Source organism: Notechis scutatus, chromosome 1, assembly GCF_049901735.1.
Source record: "Notechis scutatus isolate UNSWTSFEM ecotype Mainland chromosome 1, rNotScu1.2, whole genome shotgun sequence".
NCBI lineage: Eukaryota > Metazoa > Chordata > Lepidosauria > Squamata > Elapidae > Notechis > Notechis scutatus.
The window spans coordinates 330,521,640-330,546,465 of NC_142009.1; the positions used below are offsets into that span (position 1 = coordinate 330,521,640).

Genomic DNA, 24,826 nt, shown 5'->3' on the forward strand with positions numbered 1-24,826 from the left:
TTGTGGGGTTCTCCGAACTGCACAGAATCTTAGCTAGGGGCTCTCCCGAACCCCTGCGACCTCCCCCCTCCCAGCAGCCCACCCCTGATTGGAGGTCATCCAGTCCAACCCCTTGCTCATTTCAGACAAATGACCATCCGGTCCCTTTTAAAAAAATCTTTAAAAATCAACAAGCTTCCCCCCGGCGGAAAACATACGCTTCTACCTGCTCTGGTTTGGGATAATGCCCTTGTCCAGCTCTTGAAGTTCCTTTCCGATCCGCAGAGCCAGCCAGCTTCCTAATTTCCCCCGGTATATCGTGTCCACCACGTGGAAGACTTCTCCCCGCGTAAAGCTCAGGGCCGAAGGCGTATCTTTCTCAAAATCAAAGTGGGTGCGGATGTAGAACGAATCTCCCAGGTTGGATTTGACCATCTTCTTGTAAACTAGGGAAAAGAGACCAATGGGAAGCACTCATTCCGGCTCAGCACAGCCTACCTTACAGGGATATGGTTACACATATATATATATATTTTAAAAAAAGGGAAGAATTCTCCACCCGTGACTGGAGTTGATGGCATTTTGGAACACTGATAAAACACAGGTGGGCAATTTCTTTTTAAAGGCATGTATCCGTATGTCCACCTTTTCATCCATCCCTCTTTTTATCCATTCATCTGATTTTCAGGAGCCTCAGTTGCTTGTCTGGCTGGGTTGGATTTGTAGGGCTGATTCTTTTTGATAGAAGGCTTAACAGAATATCAGAGTTGGAAGGGACCTTAGAGGTCTTCTAGCCCAACCCCCTGCTTAGGCAGGAAACCCTACCCCATTTCAGACAAATGGCTGTCCAACCTCACCTTAAAAACTTCCAGTGTTGGAGCATTTACAGCTTCCGGAGGCAAGTTGTTCCACTGATTGATTGTTCTAAAATTTATCCTTAGTTCTTGGTTGCTTCTCTCCTTGATTAGTTTCCATCCATTGCTTCTTATCCTACCTTCAGGTGCTTTGGAGAATAACTTGACTTCCCTCTTCTTTGCGGTAACTGCTGAGATATTGGAAGACTGCTACCATGTTACTCATAGTCCTTTTCATCAAACTAGTCATATCCAATTCCAGCAACCATTTTTATATGTCTTAGCCTCCAGTTCCCTAATCATTTTTGTTGCTCTTCTCTGATAATAATCTTGGTTGCTCTTTATTAGCCTCTCAACATCATTCTTACATCATGCTGACCAAAACTGGATGCAGGATCCCAAGTTTAAGGGTGCTAACTTCACCCATAACCACATCCCCTGACAGGAAACGCACACGTGGGAGGGAAAGGAGGGACAAAAAAAAAAAAATCTACAAATGAGGAATAAATCACTTACTGTCCTGTTTGTTTTGAACATGGAAGGTCACTTCTTCCCCTGGGAGCAACTCCATCAAGTACTGCACGGCATCCTCCCGCGTCAAGTTCTGGAAGGGCTTCTCGTTCACCTGCCGAAAGAAAGGGGCAAAAGGGGGTTTGCCCAGCACTGCCCACCTCATTTGCCCATCTGTATTGATCTTGCAATTATTATTATTTGAGGCACGTTGCCTTGCATTCAGGAAGTCGAGGTGACGTGCAGAGTTGAGGTCCGCAAATCTTAAAGGTGATGGCCCAGGTTGAGAAACACTGGTCTCCTCTGTAACTACATTTGATTGATTGATTTGTATCCCACCTTTATTATTTTTATTAGGGCAGCACTGTGGCTTGGTGGTTAAGATGCTGGGCTTGTCGGCTGGAAAAGCCAGCAGCCCAGGTTCGAGGCCCGAGCCCCAACAAGGCAGGGTGAGCTCCTGTCCTCGCCTCAGCTCCTGCAAACCTAACGGTTCGAAAGCATGCAAGTGCAAATAGATAAATAGGTACCACTTTGGTGTGAAGGTCACAGCACTCTGTGACCTCATGCTGGCCATATGACCGTGGAAATTCTTCAGACAGCGCGGGTGTCAACTAAAAAAAAAAAAGATGCCCCTTTGGTCTTTTTAGTTGCCAGCAGAAAGAGAATGGGGGAAAGCTGTGCATTCCTCAAATGCCTCAGATAATCATCTTGGCAGCCCAAAGCTGTCGGTGTGCAGGAATATTACTGGAAAACATGATTGATGACTATTGGCTATGGATGTGTCCCATTGGAGAATATACATCCAGGGGGTGGGAGGAAGGCCAGGGTCAAGGGGGAAATGAATGATGTATTTTAGTGTCGGCTGCACCCAGCTAACGCCAACATGCCCATTCCTAATAAAACACTTTTTTTTACTCTTGAGAGATGTGGCTAGAGACTTACGATTTGAAGGGGGGGGGATTTGTTGGAGCCCTGACAGCTGGCTCAATGGCCTTGCAACTGGAATTAGCACTGTCCCCTACACTGTCCCCTACAACACTATTGGAGTAAAATGTGCAGGGATTCCTTTACCTTTCATAATTCTTACAAATAACTCAAGGTGGGCGAACATATCCAACACACTTTCCTCCTCCCTATTTTCCCCACAACAACAACCCTATAAAGTGGCTTGTGCTGAGAGAGAGTGAGTGGCCCAAAGTCACCCAATTGACTTTCATGCCTAAGGCGGGACTAGAACTCTCAGTCTCCTGATGATTGGCCCAAAGTCACCCAGCCGGCTTTCATGCCATCAGAAGTTGTGGGAGCGTCATCACTGGTGGCTTTCAAGAAGAGACTGGACTGCCATTTGCCAGAAATGGTGTAGGGTCTCCTGCTTGGGTGGGGCTTGGACTAGAAGGTCTACAAGGTCCCTTCCAACTCTGTTCATCTGCTATCAGCCTAAGGCGGGACTAGAACTCTCAGTCTCCTGGTGATTGGCCCAAAGTCACCCAGCCATCTTTCATGCCTAAGGTGGGACTAGAACTCTCAGTCTCCTAGTGATTGGCCCAAAGTCACCCAGCCATCTTTCATGCCTAAGGCGGGACTAGAACTCTCAGTCTCCTGGTGATTGGCCCAAAGTCACCCAGCCATCTTTCATGCCTAAGGTGGGACTAGAACTCTCAGTCTCCTGGTGATTGGCCCAAAGTCACCCAGCCATCTTTCATGCCTAAGGCGGGACTAGAACTCTCAGTCTCCTGCTGATTGGCCCAAAGTCACCCAGCCATCTTTCATGCCTAAGGCGGGACTAGAACTCTCAGTCTCCTGGTGATTGGCCCAAAGTCACCCAGCCATCTTTCATGCCTAAGGCGGGACTAGAACTCTCAGTCTCCTGATGATTGGCCCAAAGTCACCCAGCCATCTTTCATGCCTAAGGCGGGACTAGAACTCTCAGTCTCCTGGTGATTGGCCCAAAGTCACCCAGCCATCTTTCATGCCTAAGGCGGGACTAGAACTCTCAGTCTCCTGATGATTGGCCCAAAGTCACCCAGCCATCTTTCATGCCTAAGGTGGGACTAGAACTCTCAGTCTCCTAGTGATTGGCCCAAAGTCACCCAGCCATCTTTCATGCCTAAGGCGGGACTAGAACTCTCAGTCTCATGATGATTGGCCCAAAGTCACCCAGCCATCTTTCATGCCTAAGGTGGGACTAGAACTCTCAGTCTCATGATGATTGGCCCAAAGTCACCCAGCCATCTTTCATGCCTAAGGCGGGACTAGAACTCTCAGTCTCCTGGTGATTGGCCCAAAGTCACCCAGCCATCTTTCATGCCTAAGGCGGGACTAGAACTCTCAGTCTCCTGGTGATTGGCCCAAAGTCACCCAGCTGGCTTTCATGACTAAGGCGGGACTAGAACTCTCAGTCTCCTGGTGATTGGCCCAAAGTCACCCAGCTGGCTTTCATGACTAAGGCAGGACAAGAACTCAGAGTTTCCCCGCTTTCTAGCCTGATGCATTAACCATAAGACCAAACTGGCTCTCCACACCAGGAGTCTCCAACCTTGGCAACTTAAAGATCTGTGGACTTCAACTCCCAGAATTCCTCAGCCAGCTTTGAAGTCCACAGGTCTTAAAGTTGCCAAGGTTGGAGTCCCCCGCTTTACACTTTCTTTCCATTACTTCTAGTTTTCTCCTTTGGAGCCAGTAATCATTCAAGCACATAACCAAGATTCCACATCTACCAAGATCAGAGGTAGCTCATTAGTCGTTCCCACCCCTAAGATACCTGAAGGATTTGGTTGCCTTCTTGGATGCCTTGCGTCTCAGCCGGGCTGCCCTCCTGCACGCCAGACACAAATATCCCAACGTCATTTCCACCAGTAAGAAGGAGCCCGATGCTCTTGGCTTTGACAAAACGCACCACCTTCAAATCGGGGCTGTACCTGCAAAAACAGAATGTGGTTCAAATCCACAGTCTTGTGTCTGGATTCTGCCATGCCAAAAAGAGTCTGCCACTGTGGAGCTTACCCTGAAATCCTGTCATTTTGCATCATGGAATTATTTCCTTGGAAATTGTACTCATCGGTGGGGGATTCCTCGGGATCTAGAAGAGGGTAGAAAGAACCCACGGAATCATTTATTTATCATATTTATTTATTTATCATATGGCACATTCACCTCACATTTTGATAACAACACAAGAGATAAAAATATGCAGTAAAAAGTAAAGGTTCTCCTCGCACATACTTGCTAGCCGTTTCAGGCTCTAGGGCAGTGGTCCCCAACCTTTTTTGTACCAGGGACCAGTTTCAAGCACAAACACTTTTTCAAGGACCGGGGGAGAGAGAGAAGAATCCGAGTTTGGTGGTTTGCTTGCAGACGTTTCATTACCTGACTAGGTAACATCTGATGTTGTTACTTAGTCGGGTAATAAAACGTCTGCCAGCAAACCATCAAGTTCAGGGAGCGCATCAGCCCTGCCTCCCTCAGCCCCATCCCTCAGGTGTCTCCCTCCCTCCCCCAGGTGTCTCCCTCCCTCCCTCAGGTGTCTGCCTCGTTCCTCTCTCAGTCGCTCTCTCGCTGCTCCACCAGCCCAGGAAGAAACTGCTTCAAAGAAGCCGGGGGGGTGGTGGCTTTTCCTGTCGCCACAGCTCCTCCAAAGCGCCTGTTTACCCCCACCCCCACCCCGCCCGCGCGCGGTTCAATCCACAGTGCTCCGTTCTGCCTGCCTGCCTGCCTTCTTCGTTTCGGAGCAGCTTCGGCTGATAAAAAGAGGCGAATAGTTATTATTCTCAGCCGAAGCTGCTCCCAAACAACCAGACAGGCAGGCAGGCAGAACTGGGCACTGAATTGAAGCGCGCGTGGGCGGGCGGGGTGGGGGTAAACGGGCGCTTTGGAGGCGCTGCGGAGACAGGAAAAGCCACACACACACCCCCCCGGCTTCTTTGAAGCAGTTTCTTCCTGGGCTGGTGGAGCAGCGAGAGAGCGACTGAGAGAGGAACGAGGCGGGAGGAAACCGAAGCTGCTGAGCCAGAGAGCAGGACAGGCTTCGGTTGCTTCCTCCCTCCCCTTCTTTCATTTGTGTCCTTGATCCCCGATCCCAGCAGCATTCACCGAAGGCGAAGAAAGCCGCCATTTTTTTAATTTATTTTTCTTTGCGGCCCGGTACAGAGTGCTCCACGGACCGGGACCGGTCCGCGGCCCGGTGGTTGAGGACCCCTGCTCTAGGGGATGGTACTCATCTCCATTTCTAAGCCAAAGAGCCAGCGCTGTCCGAAGACGTCTCCGTGGTCATGTGGCTGGCATGACTAAACGCCGAAGGTGCACGGAATGCTGTTGCCTTCCCATCAAAGTGGTCCCTATTTTTCTACTTGCATTTTTACATGCTTTCGAACTGCTAGGTTGGCAGAAGCTGGGACAAGTAATGGGAGCTCACTCCATTATACAGTGCTAAGGATTCGAACCGCCGAACTGCTGACCTTCCTGATCAACAAGTTCAGCATCTTAGCCACTGAGCCACTGTGTCCTTTTTAAATATGCAGTATGAAACCTAAAATACATGTAGTCATCAACTTACAACAGTTTATTTAGTAATCCTTCAAAGTTACCACGGCATTGAAAAAAGTGACATATGACCATTTTTCACACTTACGACCATTGCAGCATCCCCATGGTCTCATGAAATTCAGACAGTTTGCAACTGACTCATATTTATGACCATTGTAGTTTCCTGGGGTCATGTGATCCCCTTTTGCGACCTTCTGACAAGCAGAGTCAATGGGGAAGCCAGATTCATTTTACGACCACGTTACTAAGTTAACGACTGCAAGTGAGTCACTTAATAACTGTGGCAAGAAAGGTCGTAAAATGGGGGCAAAGCTCACTTTTTTTCAGTGCCACTGGATGGTCACTAAAGGAACTGTTGTAAGTTGAGGACTGCCTGTATAATACAGCAGAATAAGACAGCAGGGTAGAAGAGGAAGAACAGGAGAAAATCACAAGATACAACGACCTGCAATTAGAAGTAGAACAACAGTGGCAAAAGAAAGCAAAGATAGTATGAATAGCAATAAGGGCCTTGAGTGTAATTCCAAAATGTCTGGAGCACCACTTGAATACCATCAACATTGACAAAATCCCCATTGGTCAATTGCAAAAGGCAGCTTGACTTGGAAAAGCTTACATCCTGCAACTATACCTTCAACACCATCAAACATCAACATCTGCCTACCCCCCAGGTCTTTGGGAAAGACTCGATGGGTGGACAAAAATGCAAAGTCTAATCTAAACATCTGGCTGACGGTGCAATCAACCATAATAGTAATAATAATAATGAGGACGAGGACGTCTGTGTTTGCAAGTGATCCCAGATTTTTCCCCCTCAAGAGACATCGCTCATTATCATCGACCTTACAAGAGAAGCTAAGTTCAAGGCACTTACTAAGAACGGGTGGTGAAGTCAACTCTTCCGTTGCTGTCTCTTGTCTGCTGTAGTCCCTGTTTGATCTGGCCAGGTGGGTGGGGTGAGAAAAGAAGACAAAAGCCAGAATGATAATTTGAGGGAAAGAATAATATCTTAAAGCTCTCCAGGGTATCTTTTGCAATCATTATTTAAATCAGAGGTATCCAATCTTGGCAACTTTTAAGAGTCCTGGGCTTCAACCATGCTGGATGGGCAATTCTGGACATCCAGAAGTCTTAAAAGTTAATTATAAGACTTTGGGAGAGATTCTTACCGGAGAGAATCCCTTGTTGGAGATTGAGGAGAATGGGGTGTACTTCCCACAGGAGGGGGAGGCGAGATGTCTGAACCAAGATCAGATATATCTAAAAAAAAAACCAGAAAACTAGAATTATACAAGACAGATACTTTGTTCTGATTAATATTCCTCTACTTAGAAGCAAATGAATCTGATAAATTTGGACAAAGTAGGAAGTCATCGCGTGATTTGTCTGGTTGTTTTTACAAACCACGATTTAGTTATTTATTTTATTTATTTATTTGGTTTGTCAATTGCTTACAAGATAATAGGTATAAGTAAAAACATAGTTATGAATACATGAAATGGGTACATATAAGAAAAATAAAAGAAACAATAGGACAGGGACGTTGATGCGCTTATGCACGCCCCCTACAGACCTCTTAGGAAAGGGGTGAAGTCAATAGTAGACAGTCTAAGGTTAAAGTTTTTTGGGGTTTGCATGGCCATTCCTGGAGAGGAAAATATTTGCTCTTTTAATTAGGGGGAAAACCAGGGGAACTTTTAGAGTTGGTTTTCAATAGCTGTGCCAATCTGATGTATCCAATAAACAGATTCTTTGAGGAATCTACTTGCCTCGGACTTCTGCTTTTGGCAGAGGCGTTACTTGGAATGCTAATATTGACTTTGTAAACCGCTTAGAGAGGGCTGTAAAGCACTATGGAGCGGTATATAAGTCTAAACGCTACTACTATTTCTATCTCGGCAACCTCAGGAATCCACTTCCATTTCCCCCCACATCCTCTTTCCCACCCCAGTTTTTCTCCCGAGTCCCTCCTCACCGTCCAGGTGGGAACTTTCAGTATCGCTGTCTCTCACTTGAGGGATGTTGACCAAGAACTGGCTGTTATCACGTAAAACAAGTAAGGTAAGTTTTCCCTCAGACTGTTCGATCAGCTGTCGCGTCTCTTCCAAAGACATGTTCTGGCTGATGACACCGTTGATCTAGAAGAGATAAAGAAAGGAGTCAGGCCAAGTAATGTTTTCTTTGCTCAAAAGCTTATCTCCACCTTATGTCAGGAGCAAGATGAGCCATAGTGGCACAGTGGTTAGAATGCAGTATTGCAGGCTAACTCTGCCCATTACCAGAAGTTCGATCCTGAATGGCTCAAGGTTGATTTTGCCTTCCCTCCTTCCAAGGTTTGTAAAATGAGGACTCAGAATTGTTGAGGGCAATAGGCTGACTCTAAACCAGGGGTCCCCAACCACCGGGCCCCGGACCAGTACCTGTCCGTGGAACATTTTCTACCGGGCCGCCGGTTTGCTGGGCGCCGCCATCTTGTTTTGATGAGAAAGTGCTTCCGGTGAGCTTTTCCGGTTGGAAAGCGGCGTTTGGCGTCCCTGAAGGAATCCTCGCGCCTTAGTTTCATCGAAGGGGGGGCTTCAACAAAACTAAGGCGCGAGGATTCTTTCAGCACCCAAGGCAAGGCAAGCCGAGCGACCGTCCCGAAGCGAAGCCCATCGACAAAGGTACAAAGGAAGAGTTGAAGGTGGCGGGGAGAAGCGGGGGACGGCTGGCTGGCCGGTCGCTCGGCTCGCCTTGCCATGCGTGCTGATGCCGGTACCAGGCCGCGGATCATTTTGTGATGCCGGTACCGGGCCGTGGCACAAAAAAGGTTGGGGGCCACTGCTCTAAACCACTTAAGGTTGTAAAGTACTATGAAGCGGTATATAGCAATACCAACAGCAATAGCACTTAGACTTATATGCCGCTTCACAGTGCTTTACAGCCCTCTCTAAGCAGTTTACAGAGTCGGCCTATTGCCCCCAACAATCACAATCCCCATTTTACCCACCTCGGAAGGATGGCAGAAGACTTTATAGCATTTCAAACAAAATTCAGTCCTCTTAAAAACCTCCAGTGATGGAGCACTCACAACTTCTGAAGGCAAATCGTTCCACTGATTGATTGTTCTCACTGTCAGGAAATCTCTCCTTAGTTCTAGGTTGCTTCTCTCCTTGATTAGTTTCCATCCTTATTGCTTCTTGTCCTGCCCTCAGGTGCTTTGGAGAATAGCTTGACTCCCTCTTTCTTGTGACAGCCCCTGAGACATTGGAAGACTGCTATCATGTCTCCCCTGGTCCTTCTTTTCATCAAACTAGACAGATTCCTGCAAGCGTTCTTTATATATTTCAACCTTCAGTCCTCTAACCATCTTTGTTGCTCTTCTCGGCACTCTGTCTCAGTATCTTTTTTTTTAATATCATGACGACCATATAACTTCTAAGGGACATATTTGCTGTCTATTTTTAAGTGTTGTACCTTATGATTCTTGACTCTTGACAAATGTATCTTTTATGTACACTGAGAGCATTTGCACCAAGACAAATTCCTTGTGTGTTCAGTCACACTTGGCCAATAAAGAATTCTATTCTATTCTATTCTATTCTATTCTATTCTATTCTATTCTATTCTATTCTATTCTATTCTATTCTATTCCCCTATCCTAATTCTTATTCTATTCTATTCTATTCTATTCTATTCTCTATTCTATTCTATTCTACTCTATTCTCATCCTATCCTATCCTATCCTAATTCTTATTCTTATTCTTATTCTTATTCTTATTCTTATTCTTATTCTATTCTATTCTATTCTATTCTATTCGGATGCTTCTATTCTATTCGGATGCTGGATGGTGGGGTCTTCTTTGGTTGCCCTGCACGTTGGGATTGTGTTGCATTCAACTTCTCTATTGGCCTCCTATAGTCATCACAAGTGGGATGGGTGATTACATTAAAGAAATTAGAAATAAACAAAATCAATGAATGAATCAATAGTAGTTTGCGTGGAGGCTGTACTGCATTTGGAATTCAGGAGAAACTTCCTGACAGTGAGAACAATTAACCAGTGGTAAAGCTTGCCTCCAGAAGTTGGAGGTGCTTCATCACTAGAGGTTAAAGGAGAGATTGGACAGCCACTTGTCTGAAATGGTACAGGGTGTCCAGCTTGAGCAGGGGGTTGGACTAGAAGACCTCCAAGGTCCCTTCCAACTATTCTATTCTATTCTATTCTATCCTATTCTATTCTATTCTATTCTATTCTATTCTATTCTATTCTATTCTATTCTATCCCATCCTATTATATTATATTCTTCTCAGTGACATGACAGGAATCTTTCCTCAAAAATGGAGAGGATCACAGCAACATAAACAGGCACAACCAGATCATGAACTATTGTGATAATAGCAACCTTTTCCAACTCACCTTGAGAATAAGGTCCCCTTCCTGTAGGGAGTTATTCTTGGCCGCCAATCCTGTCTCGGCGATGTGTTTGATGAAAATCTGGCTTCCCAGCTTCAGTCCGTATTCTTGGGTTTTCAGGAAGGAAATTTTGTAGTTAGCAAAATGAACATTGTCCTCATTCATAAAGTCCTCTTTTAGCAGTGGGAGGAGGGTATGGTTGTTACAGATTGTTCTCGACTTTATGGCCACAACGGGGACCAGAACTTATATTGTTAAGCAAGGGAATTGTTCAGTAAGTTATGCCCAGTTTTACAACCTCTTTTGACATGGTTGTTAAGTGAATCGTGCAACTGTTAAGTGAATTCAACTTCCTCCATTGATTTTGCTTGTTGGAAGCCAGTCGGGAAATTTGCAAATGATAATCATAAAACCCCAGGATGCAGCAACCATTGCAAATATATGCCACTTGCCAAGCACCCAAATTCTGATCTCATGACTGTGGGGAGGCTGCCACAGTTGTTGAGGACCAGTTGTGAATTACTGTTGTGACTTTGAATGGACGTTAAATGAACGGTTGTAAGTCAAGGACTGCATGCATAAGGCACAGTCTTTTATTTCAGACAGTTGCCCCTTAGAATTACTTATTTTTTTAAACACTCACGTTTGGCCTTTATCTTGATCATCTGACTTTAACTTTAACAATAGCATCAGCAATAGCACTTAGACTTATGTATCGCTTCACAGTGCCTTAAGCCACTTACAGAATCAGCCTCTTGCCCCCAACAATCTGGGTCCTCATTTGACCCACCTTGGAAGGATGGAAGGCTGAGTCAACCTTGAGCCTGGTGAGACCCGAACTTGCCAAATTACAGGCAGCCAGCAGTCAGCAGAAGTAGCCTGCAGCACTTTATTCTAACCAGAGGTGGTATTCAGCAGGTTCTGACCAGTTCTGGAGAACCGGTAGCGGAAATTTTGAGTAGTTCAGAGAACCAGCAAATCCCACCTCTGACTGGCCCTGCCCCCATCTATTCTCTGCCTCCCATTGAGTCCTAGCTGATCGGCTGGGTCTTCTTTGGTTGCCCTGCACAGGAGAAGGGAGCTGGAAAGCAGGTTAGTGGGGTGGGAATGGGATTTTGCAGTAACTGTCCCCTGCCACGCCCACCAAGTCATGCCCACAGAACCGGTAGTAAAAAACTTTTGAATCCCACCACTGATTCTAACCACACCGCAGCTCATACTACTTTACAAATGTTTCCACTGAATGCACAAGTCTGTCACATTCAGGTGAAAAATTAGAATGTTGGCAGATCAGACCGATCGGCGTTTCTTAAAACTAGGCAAGTTTAAAATGGGTGTCTATGGAGATTCTCAGTCATCCAGGTCACAGTTGTCCTAAAGGTGCCTTTTTTTCAAGAGGCGACTGGACTTTCTGGTTTTACTTTGAAGACATTTCATCCAGGAAGCTTCCTCAGCTCTGACTGGATGGTGGGGAATGGGGATGGCTGGACTTCAGTTCCCAGGGGAATTCTGGGAATTGAAGTCCTCCCATGTTAAACTTGCTAAATTTGAAAAACAACTGAGATGCATAAACTGCATTAGGCAGAGAAAAAGTGGCAGAGAAAAAAAAAATAGAGAAGCGTACAGGTGATCCTCCACTTACAACCAAAATTTCCATTGCTAAGCAAGACAATCGTTAAGTGAGTTTTGCCCCATATCACGACCTTTCCTGCCACAGTTGTTATGTGAATCACTGCAATTGTTAAGTTAGTAACAGGGCTGTGAACTGGTTTCCCCACTGGTTGCTTGTCAGGTTACAAAAAATTGATCACATGACCCTGCAACAGTCATAAGGACATGCCAGTTGCCAAGCATCGGAATTCGGATCAGGTGACCGTGGGGATGCTACCACGGTCGTAAGGGTGAAAAGCAGTCATCAGTCACTTTTTTTCAGTGCTGTTGCAACTTCAAATGGTCACTAAACGAATGGTTGTAAGTTGAGCAGGGCTGGGCTGCTGGGGGTTTGCAGGGGTTCAGGAGAGCCCCTAGCGAAGATTCTGTGCAGTTTGGAGAACTCCCCCTATCCCACTCCTGGCTGGCCCCACCCCATCCCCTCCCTGCCCCCCCCCCCAGGTGTCCTCACGCGGTCTGTTTTGGATGCAGGTAAGTGCAGTCATGCACGGAGGCTTGGGTAGGGTGAAAACGGGCTTCCAGGAAGTTCGGGAAGGCTGGAAATGGGCCCGTTTCTGACTTCCAGAGAGCCTCCAGTGCCCAAGGAGGCTGTTTTCACCCTCACGGAGGCTTGAGAAAAGCCTCCGGAGTGCGGGGGAGGGCAAAAACGCCTCCCCTGGGCTGTGGTGCAGGAGGCCGACTAGGCCACGCCCACCATGGCCACGCCCACCCAGCAACCGGGCAAAGAACCTTTTGCTAAAATTTTTGAAGCCCACCCCTGAAGTTGAGGACTACCTGTATCTTAATTTGGAAAAGCAGAAAAGGATAAACGGGTGAAAAAAAAAAGAAAAGTTAGCCGTTCACCTTCACTCTCCTTCCGTTTCACCAAAACTGAGCGGACGGGTTTCATCGGCACGTCCTGCCTTGGCAGTCTCTTAAACCCAGACATGAGGACAAGCCCGCTGTTGCTTCCTTTGTAATGGTGCCCATTGGCCAGAGGGGGCTTATCAGACCCGCTGTCTTGGCTCCGCCTCCGGTAGCCGCCCTCTTGGCTCCGCCTCCGGCTCCTGAGGGGTTGCCTGCGGGTGCTGTCATTTTCATCCTCACGATAATGTCCCGAACTTCTCTCGCTGGACGAATCTCCATCGTAACCGCGGTTATGTTCTGCTTCTGTCCGCTGCCGGCTCTTCCTGGGATGTTGGCCCGAGGGGGCTGACTCACCCCCCTGGTACCCATAATCCTCATCCGAGTCATCATTTCTCCCATCCGTCGCATGTTTAGTAGGAGTCAAGGGAGGCTGGCTTTTTGGCTGGCTGGATTTGGTAACTGGGAGATGGATTTTTCTGGGTCTTTTTACCGTCTGCAATAAGAGAAAGAGAATTTGCATCTGGGATTTGCATCTGGGCTAATGTTTCTCAACCGTGGTAGCTTGAAGATATGTGGACTTCAATTCCCAGAATTCCCCAGCCAGCATGGCTGGCTGGGGAATTCTGGGAGTTGAAGTCCACACATGTTAAAACTTACTAAGGTTGACAAACACAGCTCTGGGCTGTCCACTTTATTAAATAAATTTTTAAAAAACACCAAAATCCGTGCAAAAAGATTCAAACCCATCAGATGAATTAAAAAACAGAAGTATGAAAAGTTTTTTTTTTTTTTTAGGCAACTTGTCCACTTTTCCTATCGTGGGGAGGAGAATATTCAAGTCCCACCCAGCAACAACTTTGGCACAATTCTTTTCCTCAACAATTTTTTTTTTCAAGATTTTTGACAGAGATTTTGTCTCAACATTAAAAAAATAACGAGGGCTATAAAATTATTGAAACTGAAATTTGATGCAGCTCCCTAGTACACAAACCATAATCAACTTTAACAGCACAGCCTGCTTAATCGAATGGCTAAGGCACCAGGCTAGAAATTGGTAGGCAGTGAGTTCAAATGCCGCCTTAGGCATGATAGCTGTTCTGGGTGACTTTGGTCCAGTCATTCTCTCTTAGTCCAACCCACCTCACAGGATTGTTGTTGTGAGGGAAATAGGAGGAGAAAGGAGTATTAGGTATGTTTGCTACCTTGAGTGATTTGTAAAAATAATCAAGGCGGAATACCAATAAATAAATACAGTATAAATATGATCCATGTAGATCTGTCACTCCTGTTTTACAGGATGAGCAAGGAAACAAAAATAGCGGAATAAAAAAGTTGGAAGGGACCTTGAAGGTCTTCTAGTCCAACCCCTGCTCAAGCAGGAACCCCTATACCAGTGGTAGCTAACCTTTTTGGACTCCTGTGCCAAAAATTGTGTGTGCACGCGCACTTGCGTGCCAGCACCCAGAAGGCAATGCATGCACACACACCCACGGCCCCTGCGCATGCATGCGCAATCCCCCCGCCACGCCCTTACCTGCACTGTGCCTCCCAGCTGATTTTTGGCTTCCCAGAGGCTTGAGGAAAGCCTCTGCAGCCTTTGCAGGCTGAAAAATAGGCCCGTTTCGTCACTTCCGGTATTTCCGGAAATACAGGAAGTGATGAAACAGACCTATTTTTGGGCCTGCGAAGGCTGCAGAGGCTTTCCTCAAGCCTCTGGGAGGCCAAAAAAGGCCTCAAATGGGCTGAAAATCAGCTGTGAGACACATGCATGTGCAGTGAGGTAACTTTGCCTGGGGCTCGTGTACCCGCCCGCACAAATGGCTCTGCGTGCTACCTGTGGCACGCGTGCCATAGTTCGCCATCACGGCCCTATACCATTCCAGAGAAACGGTTGTCCAATTTTTTCCACTGATTAATTGTTCTAAACGTCAGGAAATTTCTCCTTAATTCTAGGTTGGTTCTCTCCTTGATTAGTTTCCATTCATTGCTTTTTCTTCTGCCTTTAAGTGCAGAAACCAGAACATCTTTACGTAACCTCAACTTCCATTTTTCTGAACTGAAAAGCTATCATTATCTGAACAAGCCAGGATACTAAACCAATATCAAACTTGACTTCATCTTCTTGGCTCATTCTGAGACTCGGTTAAGCTAGCAAAGAAAGAAAGAAAGAAAGAAAGAAAGAAAGAAAGAAAGAAAGAAAGAAAGAAAGAAAGAAAGAAAGAAAGAAAGAAAGAAAGAAAGAAAGAAAGAAAGAAAGAAAGAAAGAAAGAAAGAAAGAAAGAAAGAAAGAAAGAAAAGAAAAGAACAAAGAGATTTGGAAGTCCTGCTTCTTCTCCAACAGATCTGCTTCTGCTGCACTCACAATATTAGCCAACTTGCCACAGGTTTTCAAAGTGGAGATGGCGAAAGACGAAGACACGTTCTCCATGGAGAGGCCATTGACCATGGCAATCTTGTCCCGGGTCCTGCCAAATGTAAACAGGGAGTTAAGTAAAGGCCTAACACAGAGGGGTCAAACTCGCATCAAGTGGTGTAACAACCAGTTTGGTGAGCATGTGCTTCGTCCAAACCAGTCTGAACTGGTATAATCCGACCTCTGCTCGCATCGTCACGGTGTCGTCACGTGACGTATTGTGACTTCCCCCCCCCTTTGCTAAACCGGGCATGGCCCACAGGCCGCGAGTTGGACACCCCTGGCTTAACAAGTGAGAAAGAAGCCACAATGTTTCCCCTCTCCTCTTTCTTTTCCAAAAAAATTAAAGAGTATTAAAAAAATCTCTTCAACCCGCTTTTACCACATGGGACCAGAGGTGGGACCTTCAATTTGTTTTACTATTGGTTCTGTGGGTGTGGCTTGGTGGGCATGGCCTGGCTTGGTGGGTGTGGCTTGGTGGGCATGGCCTGGCTTGGTGGGTGTGGCTTGGTGGGTGTGGCAGGGGAAGGATACTGTCAAATATCCATTCCCTCCCAACTCCTGGGGGAAGGTTACTGTAAAATCCCCATTCCCACCCCACCCCACTAACCTGCTTTCCAGTTCCATTCTCCTGTGCAAGGCAACAAAAGAAAACCCAGCCAATCAGCTGGGACTCGGGAGGCAGAGAATAGATGGGGGCAGGGCCAGTCAGAGGTGGGATTTTCCAGTTCTCTGAACTACTCAAAGTTTCCGCTACCGGTTCTCCAGAACTGGTCAGAACCTGCTGAATACCACCTCTGCATGGGACATGCCACTCCTTCACCCTCATGGCCTGCAAGTCAAAGTACTTTTACTGTGCTCCTTCAGGATACCATAAGGTTCTAGTCCTCATTGTTCTAAATGAACAAACAGGAATACAATAGGAAACTGGCTTACACAGCTCATATTTTTTAACCTATTGTTTTATGATCTTTCCTGTCCCGGCTTCTCCAGAAATCACAACTGGGGTCTAATGCTCACCTATTTAGAGATATCAGAATTTGATCTGTGGCATATAAGCCAAGGACACAGACTATTTCCCATCTCCAGATCTTCTTCATGTAAAAGTCCACTGAACTATTTTAAAAAGCAGCATGCACACAATACAGTTGTTTGAGACAGCAAAGAAATTTCATCGCACAATGTGGCACAATGGAATTAAAGTGCCAAGAAGGGAATGCCAAGATCACCCTCCTGAAGGTGAAAGTTTGACCATTTAATAATTACATGTAGTCCTGAATTGATAACCACAACGGAACCTGGAATTTCCACCATAATGGAAAAATGGAAATAATACTGAGGCACTCAAATGACAGGCCCAATTTTGTGACCTTTTCTTGCAGGGGTTGTTAAGTGAATACTGCAGTTGTTAAGCAAATTAGTTCATTCCTATTGGTGATTTTTGTTGGAAACTGGCTCAAAGGATAGGTTTTCTAGTCCCCCCCCCAATATATATATATATATATATATAGTTGCCAAATAACCAAAATGCAGTCATGTCTCTGCTCAGTGTGTATTGTGTGTGTTTGTATGTGTGTGCCACCTTCAGTACTCCAGAATCAGATCATAGGTCCCTTCTGGGAGGTGGGGTTCTGTTGTAACTTTGAATGCTTGCTAAGCGACCAGTCGTATGTTGAGGGCTACTTCTAAGTGCTATAACTAAGAAATATTATCCCGTTTTTCCACCAGAAACATCTCAGCTAAGGTGGGGCACAGTGTAGGCACTAAGTGAGCAAGCAAGTGGGTGCCCAAAGAGATAATTTACACAATTGCTGTCCCCAGAAAGCCGTAAGCATGGCCCATTGGCCCAGTCGTTGGTTCAATTGCTGTGACATCACAGAAGGCAAAGAGCAACTGGATCTTGAAAGAGGAAAGAAAAACTTTCGTTTTTCTTGATTCATGAGTTTGCGATTTTAAAGTACTTACTGGAGTCGTCCCACAGCTGGGCCTCCAGGCACCACATCTGATATGATAATAGAGGTGTCACCATCTGAACTGTTTGGACGATCACGGCCACCCGAAATGGCAATGCCAAAACCCTTCCGGGGATCCTGCATGAAAGGAGAAACGGTTAAGCTCTTTTCTTGCACTTCTCATTGCAAGAAAATAGAACATAACTCAATATTGCAGGAACTAGGTATGTCCAGTCTAACGAAAAGACTAGGACTAGGGGAGACGTGATAGCAGTCTTCCAATATCTCGGGGGATGCCCCAAAGAAGAGGGAAGTCAAGCTATTCTCCAAAGCTCCTGAGGGCAGGACAAGAAGCAATAAGGATGGAAACGTATCAAGGAGAGAAGCAACTTAGAACTAAGGAGGAATTTCCTGACAGTTAGAACAATTAATCAGTGGAACAACTTCCCTCCAGAAGTTGTGAATGCTCCAACACTGAAAGATTTTAAAAAAGATGTTGGATAACCATTTATATGAAGTGATGTAGGGTTTCCTGCCGAAGCGGGGGTTGGCCTAGAAGACCTCCAAGGTCCCTTCCAACTCTGTTTTTCTATTCTATTCTAAGGAGAAGAAGATATAAGACTATAGGAATTGATATGAGAAATAAATGCAAAATTTCTTTTGTGGGGTCCTTGGCGCTCTCTGGGCTTGGTGGTTTTCTTGCAGATGTTTCATTACCAAACTAGGTAACATGATCAGTGCTAATAGGAAGTGGGATTTGCTCAGAGCACTTTCTATTAGCACAGATGATGTTACCTAATTTGGTAATGAAATGCCTGCAAGAAAACCATCAAACTCAGAGACCACCAAGGACCCCACAGTTTAACCCTGAGCGTCAAATATTCTCTTCTATTTCTTTTGTTCTATTATTTATTTCCTGAGATTCAAGGATTGAGTAAACCCCAGCGAGTCCACAAATTCTAATGATTACTTTGCCTCAAAGGCGCTTTTTCAAAAGGCAGCTGGACTTTGTGTTTCCTTGAAGAAGTTTTGCTCCTCATCCAAGAAGCTTCTTCAGTTCTGACAGTCAGTATTGAAGAAGCTTCTTGGATAAGAAGCAAAACCTCTTCAAGGGAAAACAAAATCCAGTTGCCTCTTGAAAAAGCACCCTTGGGACAACCATGACCTGGATGACTGAGAATCTCCATAGATAATGAACTCTTTCTAAATAAAATCAATATATAACAAAATAATATTAATTTAATAACAAGTCCATTTATTCCACATTAAATTTAAAAAATTAAATCTACTCTATGAATATCACAAATACAAAAACAAAAGAAAAACTATTAATATGGAAACAAACACTTCAGACAAGGAAATATGGAAGTATAAAAGACATGTAGCGTGAAATTATTACTATTTATTTGATTCTTATGGTGGCTACTACAATGCCTCTACTTACCCGATTCAACGTAATGGTATATTGTTCCCAGATGGTCATTTCCTCCATCTCTGCAACCTAGAAGAGCATCAAAAGGGGAAAAAATATTGAAAAATTCCAGAATTTTGGAAGTGGAAGACATCCCAGAATTATCTATCTACCAATTTTCAAACATTTAGGTTTCTCGACCCTTTTACATGTTTAAGAATGATAGAGGATCTGGGAACTTCCGGTTTGTCGAAAGCGGCGGCAGGGATTTGCGAAGCTGTGCGATCCCTGCCGCGCTAGTCGTTTTTGGGGCTCCGACCCAGCCGGGTACGAGCTAGGCTGACCCTGCAGGGGCAGCTGAAGGTAGGGGGGATCCGGAGAAGGGTTTGGGGGTGCTGCAGACCCCCTCCTGGCCGCAGAACCCCTTTTCCCAGGATTGCAGCGGCGGTCCGTAATGGCCGCCACAAAGAAGCTGGCAGCCGGGTAAGAATGCGCAGGAGGAAGTGGAGAAAGTGATTGAGAGGAGAAAGTTTTTCTTGGCTCCTAGGACTCTAAGACATATTTAATAAAATTCCTGAAAAGTATGACTTTCTGAATAATACCTGCCAGAAGAGGAAAAAAGCGGCTGCTTGAAGGTGCTGAAAGGATAGCTTTCCCTCTTTTCCTACGGAATAAATAACTGGATATTAAGAAACCTATTTTTTAGGTGGAAATTGGTTTTAAGCGATGAGTGGGAAGAGAGAGGATTAAAAAGAAAATATTTGTATGCTAAGATTTGTTGGAGCAGATGCCTTAAGGATTTGAAGACTAGAATATATTGTAACAAGACTTTAAACAGATTTGGACTTTCTTTCTCTTTGATTGATATCACCCCAGAAGGAGAAAGTGAGAACTCTGCCTTGGTTTGGACTGATTGATAACTTTGGGACTGTTTTATCTTTTTATTTTCTTTTGAATATTCTGGTTGTTGTAAGAAGAAAGAAGGAGAAAAGAAAAGAAAAGATTTATAATGGCTCTTTCTGTTGAGGAACTAAGAAATGGTGTGGAAGAAGCTTTCCTTTTCTTAGAAATGGCGCTTACTAATTATCAACAAAAATTACAACAGATGAAGACAGCAGAGGAACAAGAAAGAAAGGAAGGAGCCATCTTTAATGAATCTCAGAATTTGATCCAGAAAAAAAGAAGAGAAAAGAAAAGAAAAGAAGAGAAAAGAAGAAAACTAAAGGATTTAAGGACTTAAGATCTAAAAACATTTAAGAAAGGGAAAAATAAAGTGCAAAACCAATATGATGATTGTAAACAAAGGGGAAAAGAAATACGACAGAGAAGGGAAGCCGGTAAGGTAGAGGCTAGAAGAAGGGGGGTAGAAAGGTTTGTTGGGAAAAGAAAGAAAGGGAAAAGGTGGAGAAAAGCTACAACGTTTTGAAATTAAATGGAAAAAGGAATTTTTATGGATAATGGATAAAGTATAATTTTTTTTTTTAAAAAAAGATTTTGCAAGGTACATAAGATGAGATGGTAGTATTGCAATGGTTTAAGAGTTGATAAGAGATTAAAATGTTAAAATGTTTAAAAATGATTGGTTTTAAAACTTAATAATAGGAGGGGTTTAGAATATTGTTTTAATTAAAGAGTTTAATAAAATTATGGTATTGATGTTATTATAAAATCTTTATTATAGTATTTCTTTTTAATATTTGGATTTATTCTCTAATTATGCACTTAATTGTGTTGGATGTATTAGTTAGATAGAATGTACCAAGCAAAATCTGATTGGGTATTAGATATTATTTTAAAGATTAATTTGATTAACTTAGGGGGAGATAGAAAGGCATCATACTCTGATTAATGATTTCAGGAGAAACTGATTTTCTTTTTTTCATAAGGGATGAGACAAAGGGATGATAAAAATGGACAAAAGATACAAATATAATGATTTAAACTAAGATGATTAATTAAGGTAGAATTAAGAAGTGTGAAATATGTGGAGAAGTTAATATAGAAGGCTTAGAATGGTAAATAAAATAAGTAATGATATGTAAGATGAGCATGAATATAATTGAAGTCCATGAAGAGAGAGACACCTGGGTCCAAGTTACTTTCCAAAAGATATTTTTTTATGTTTTGTGTGTTGTGTGTATATGTCTTTTTGGGGGAGAATTGGTAAAAACTTGTAGAAATATAGAATGAGAATAATGGTAACTAAGTCAGAAAGAATCAGATGAAATAATAATAATGATATTGAATAAGAGTAAAGAGAAGTAAAGAGAAATTGAATAAGAGGTTTTGGTATATTATATGGAAATGGTTTAAAACAGAATCATAATTTATCTGACTTGTTAAATTTACAAGGGAAAAAGGTTTAAACATGTAATGAATAATGATAATTTGTGTGTTTTAAAAATTAATAAAACTTGTTAAAAAAAAAAAAAAAAAAGAATGATAGAGGATCTCAAAGAACTTTGCTTTATGTGGGTGATATCTCTGGATATTGACTGAAAAAATTAAAACTGAGAAATGTAAGATTATTAAAAGTAAGGTTCTACATTCAGGCAAAAAAACCCAAATGCACGGGTGTAGTATAGGTGGCACTTGGCTCAATAGCAGTAACTGTGAGAGGGATCTTGGAGTCTTAGTGGACAACCAGCTAAATATGAGCCAGCAGTGTGCAGCAGCATCCAAAAAAGCCAAAGCAATCCTAAATTGCATTAACAGAGGGATACAATCAAGATCAGGCGAAGTGTTAATATCAGGGCTGAGCTGCTACCGGTTCACACTGGTTCAGGTGAACTGGTTGTTAATTTTATGTCCAGTTCGGTGAACCAGCAAATCCCACCCCTGGCTGGCCCCGCCCACCCCACCCCTCCCAGGACTCCCCGCATGATCCGTTTTGGATCTCAGGTAAGTGCAGGGCTGTGCAGAGGTTTGGGGAAGGCGAAAAACAGGTCTCCCAAAAGTTCCAGAAAGCCGGAAAAGGGCCCATTTCTGGCCTCCAGAGAACCTCCAAAGCCCAGGGAGGCTGTTTTTGCCCTCCCAGAGAATCGAGGTTACATTTTTTGAAGCCCACCCCTGGTTAATACCACTTTAGACTGCCTTGGTAAGACCACACTTGGAATACTGCATCCAGTTTTGGTCTCCACAATAAAAAAAATGTTGAGACTCTAGAAAAAGTGCAGAGAAGAGCAACCAGGATGATTAGGGGACTGGAGACTACAACATATGAAGAACAGTTACAGGAACTGGGCCTGGCTAGTCTAGTGAAGAGAAGGACCAGGGGAGACTGGATAACAGTGCTCCAATGTAGAGTTGCAATTGCAGGAATGTTCCAATCTCTCGGATGGCAAACCTCAGATAAAGAATGTTTCCAGGCAAATACAACTCAGGCAAACAAAGTCACTAATCTAGAGGAGGATTAGAGAGAGGAAGTAAACATATGTTAGACTTTAACTAGAAATAATTCATTGTGTTAATTACTATGCTAAACAGTAACGAAAGTTAAGCAGTAACCAAAGTTAACCAATGATTGAGGATAACTAAAAATGTGTATAAATACAAGACTAGACTCCAATAAAGATCATCATGATTCAGTTGATCGTGATCAAACAACTCGACTGCCTCATCATTACAACACTCCAATATTTGAGGGGCTGCCACAGAGAGGAGGGGGTCATGCTATTTTTCAAAGCACCCGAAGGCCAGGCAAGGAATAATGGATGGAAACTGAACAAGGAGAGATTCAACCTGGAAATAAGGAGAAATTTCCTGACCGCTTTTTGATGCTTTTTATAACTACACAGCACTTTATACAACTGTGTAGTTGTGTAACTACACAAATGTTGCAGCTTTGAGAAAAAAAGCAAAAAGGCAATTTTTAGAGCTGACTTTGAATACGATTTTCCTGTTCTCCTTGTAAGTTGAAGGACTGGATGGTATTTAGCAGCAGAAACGTAACACTGAAATATTTTAAGGAAAGGAAAAGTAGGTCATCTTTCCCTCTGAAGCAAATCTTACCATCAGTTTCTTGCCAAGGAGCCAGACGATGAAAGATATGTCCCTGCAAAATCCTTGGGGAATTCTGCACAGCCTTTTGTGGTATATTTATGGAAACAATTCTCAAGGCATTTGCAAGTAAGTGCCCAAGACAAATCTGCCAGTGTAATTAAATGCAAAGGAAGACATGCCCTTCTGTTGTGCTTTTAAATTCAAAAGTGGGATTTCAAAAAACGGAAGCTCAGGCTCCCTGGTAGTGTTGTATTTTCACCAAAGATGAGCTGCAAAATGCCAAGAAAACACTCTTTCGGATATTCCCCTGGTCCCGTCGTGCAAACCAACTAGCACCACGAGATCTAAGTGTAGACAAATTCCCTCGAGTCATGTGCAACTTCTGGTAAAAAATTTTCTTGGCACTGATTTTTATTTATTTACACATTTATTTTTAATCCCACCTTTATTGTTGTTTATAAATAATTCAGTAAAATAATATGAACATGATTTTGCTGCTGTTTTCTTCTAGGTAGGATATTAGTGTCAGGTGTGAAAGACCAAGCCCACATGTGAAGATTCAATTACATTGATTTTTTGCTAAAAACCAGAGATGGTATTCAGCAGGTTCTGACCAGTTCTGGAGAACCGGTAGCGGAAATTTTGAGTAGTTCAGAGAACCAGAAAATACCACCTCTGACTGGCCCCGCCCCCATCTATTCTCCGCCTCCCATTGAGTCCCAGCTGATCGGCTGGGTCTTCTTTGGTTGCCCTGCACAGGAGAACGGAGCTGGAAAGCAGGTTAGTGGGGTGGGGAGGGAATGGGGATTTTGCAGTAACCTTACCCTTCCACGCCCACCAAGCCCCTCCCACAAATTTGAATCCCACCACTGCTAAAAACCTCTGCACAGGAATCTTCTCAACCAAAGGTTAGCACTGTGTTAGAGTTAGGTAAGTTTCAATGACATTCAAGGGGGATTTTGGACTCATTTGTGGCTACGTAGCGATTCTAGGCTGATCCCTCTTATGACTCCACCCCCAGGTTCTGCTACTCCTTCTATAATTTTCTTCATTACCGATCTAGATTTACTGGTGGTCTCCCATCCCCATTCTAATTGCTTTGGTTTTTGAAAAATTGTCTCTATTTATTTATATAATTTATATGAGCCCCTTTCCCCCATCTTAGCTTTGTGACACCAACTGATGTAAAATATAACACCAAATATTTTTAAAAAATTATAATTGGTTTAGGTCAAGGGTGGGATTCAATTTTTTTAACAACTGGTTCTGTGGGCATGGCTTAGTTGGTGGGCATGGCTTGGTGGTAATGTGACTGGCTGGGTGTGGCCAAATCAACATCACTCACATCGAGGCATGCATCTCCTCGCCTGGCCTCTCATGACTGTGGGGATGCTGCAACAATCGTAAGAGTGAAAAATGGTCACTTTTTTCAGTGCCATTGTAACTTTGAATGGTCCCTCCAGACAAGCAAAGTAGCAGCAAAGGAGGAAAAAAACTCCAGAAGTTCCTGAGACAGGAAGTCTAGTCCTGCCAAGAATGTAATAAGGGTTAATGGAGAGGCAGCTTCTGTAAGCAACACCAGAATGTTTCCTTCCTGCCTTCCTTACAGGATTAGGCCAGTAATTTCTTCTAACAACCAGTTCTCCGAACTGCTTTTAATGTTAACAACTGGTTCTAGCAAATAGGTGCGAACCTGTAGAATCCCACCACTGGTTTAGGTCCTTTTGGTGTTGCCTCTTCTTGTGACTGTATGTTCAGAATCCTTTTAAAAACAACAATTCTTTGTTTCTTGAACCTTTTTCTCTCAGGACCACTTTCTAGTTTTAAAAATTATGCACTCTAAAAGAGCTTTTGTTTGTATAGGTAACATTTATTGAAATTTCCCATATTAAAAATTAAGATTGATGTGTTCGCTGCCACTATAGTTTCTCATAATGGTCTGATGGGATTCTAATATGGTATTATTTTTCAGCATAGGCTAGCAAATAATTTTGATTTTTTCAGATCCCTGACAGGATCTTCAGAGACAATTCAGCCTACATTTTGAGAAACATTGAACATGCATAAAAAAGGGGGACAACAAGACTTTAATTTTTTTTTCTTCCTACTGTTTTTTTCTGCAGTGCTTTTTTTCAGATTAACTGAGAATTGATCCATTGGTTGTGACAGGAATTGACCAACTGGTTTATCACCCGAGCCTGACAATGTCACCCAGCTGGCTTTCAAGCAGGAAACCCTATACCATTTCAG

At 43.8% G+C, this 24,826-nt stretch overlaps 1 protein-coding gene across 3 annotated transcripts in view; it reads right to left on the reverse strand.

The window, feature by feature from the left end:
- TJP3 (tight junction protein 3) overlaps positions 1-24,826 on the reverse strand; it is a 64,352-nt gene that overhangs the window by 19,400 nt on the left and 20,126 nt on the right. For 2 of the 3 annotated variants that reach the window (XM_087952712.1, XM_087952711.1), the window contains exons 2-13: positions 18,608-18,664; positions 17,177-17,301; positions 15,161-15,263; positions 12,796-13,291; positions 10,285-10,388; positions 7,861-8,023; positions 7,055-7,145; positions 6,760-6,824; positions 4,347-4,422; positions 4,105-4,261; positions 1,350-1,458; positions 206-425 (exon numbers count right to left, since the gene is read on the reverse strand). In XM_087952712.1, the coding sequence (XP_087808838.1) occupies positions 206-425; positions 1,350-1,458; positions 4,105-4,261; positions 4,347-4,422; positions 6,760-6,824; positions 7,055-7,145; positions 7,861-8,023; positions 10,285-10,388; positions 12,796-13,291; positions 15,161-15,263; positions 17,177-17,301; positions 18,608-18,655 (1,757 nt within the window). In that variant the 5' untranslated portion in view covers positions 18,656-18,664. Of the gene's footprint in view, positions 1-205; positions 426-1,349; positions 1,459-4,104; positions 4,262-4,346; positions 4,423-6,759; positions 6,825-7,054; positions 7,146-7,860; positions 8,024-10,284; positions 10,389-12,795; positions 13,292-13,789; positions 13,904-15,160; positions 15,264-17,176; positions 17,302-18,607; positions 18,665-24,826 lie in introns of those variants that run through there. The other variant, XM_087952713.1, reaches the window with a different exon arrangement.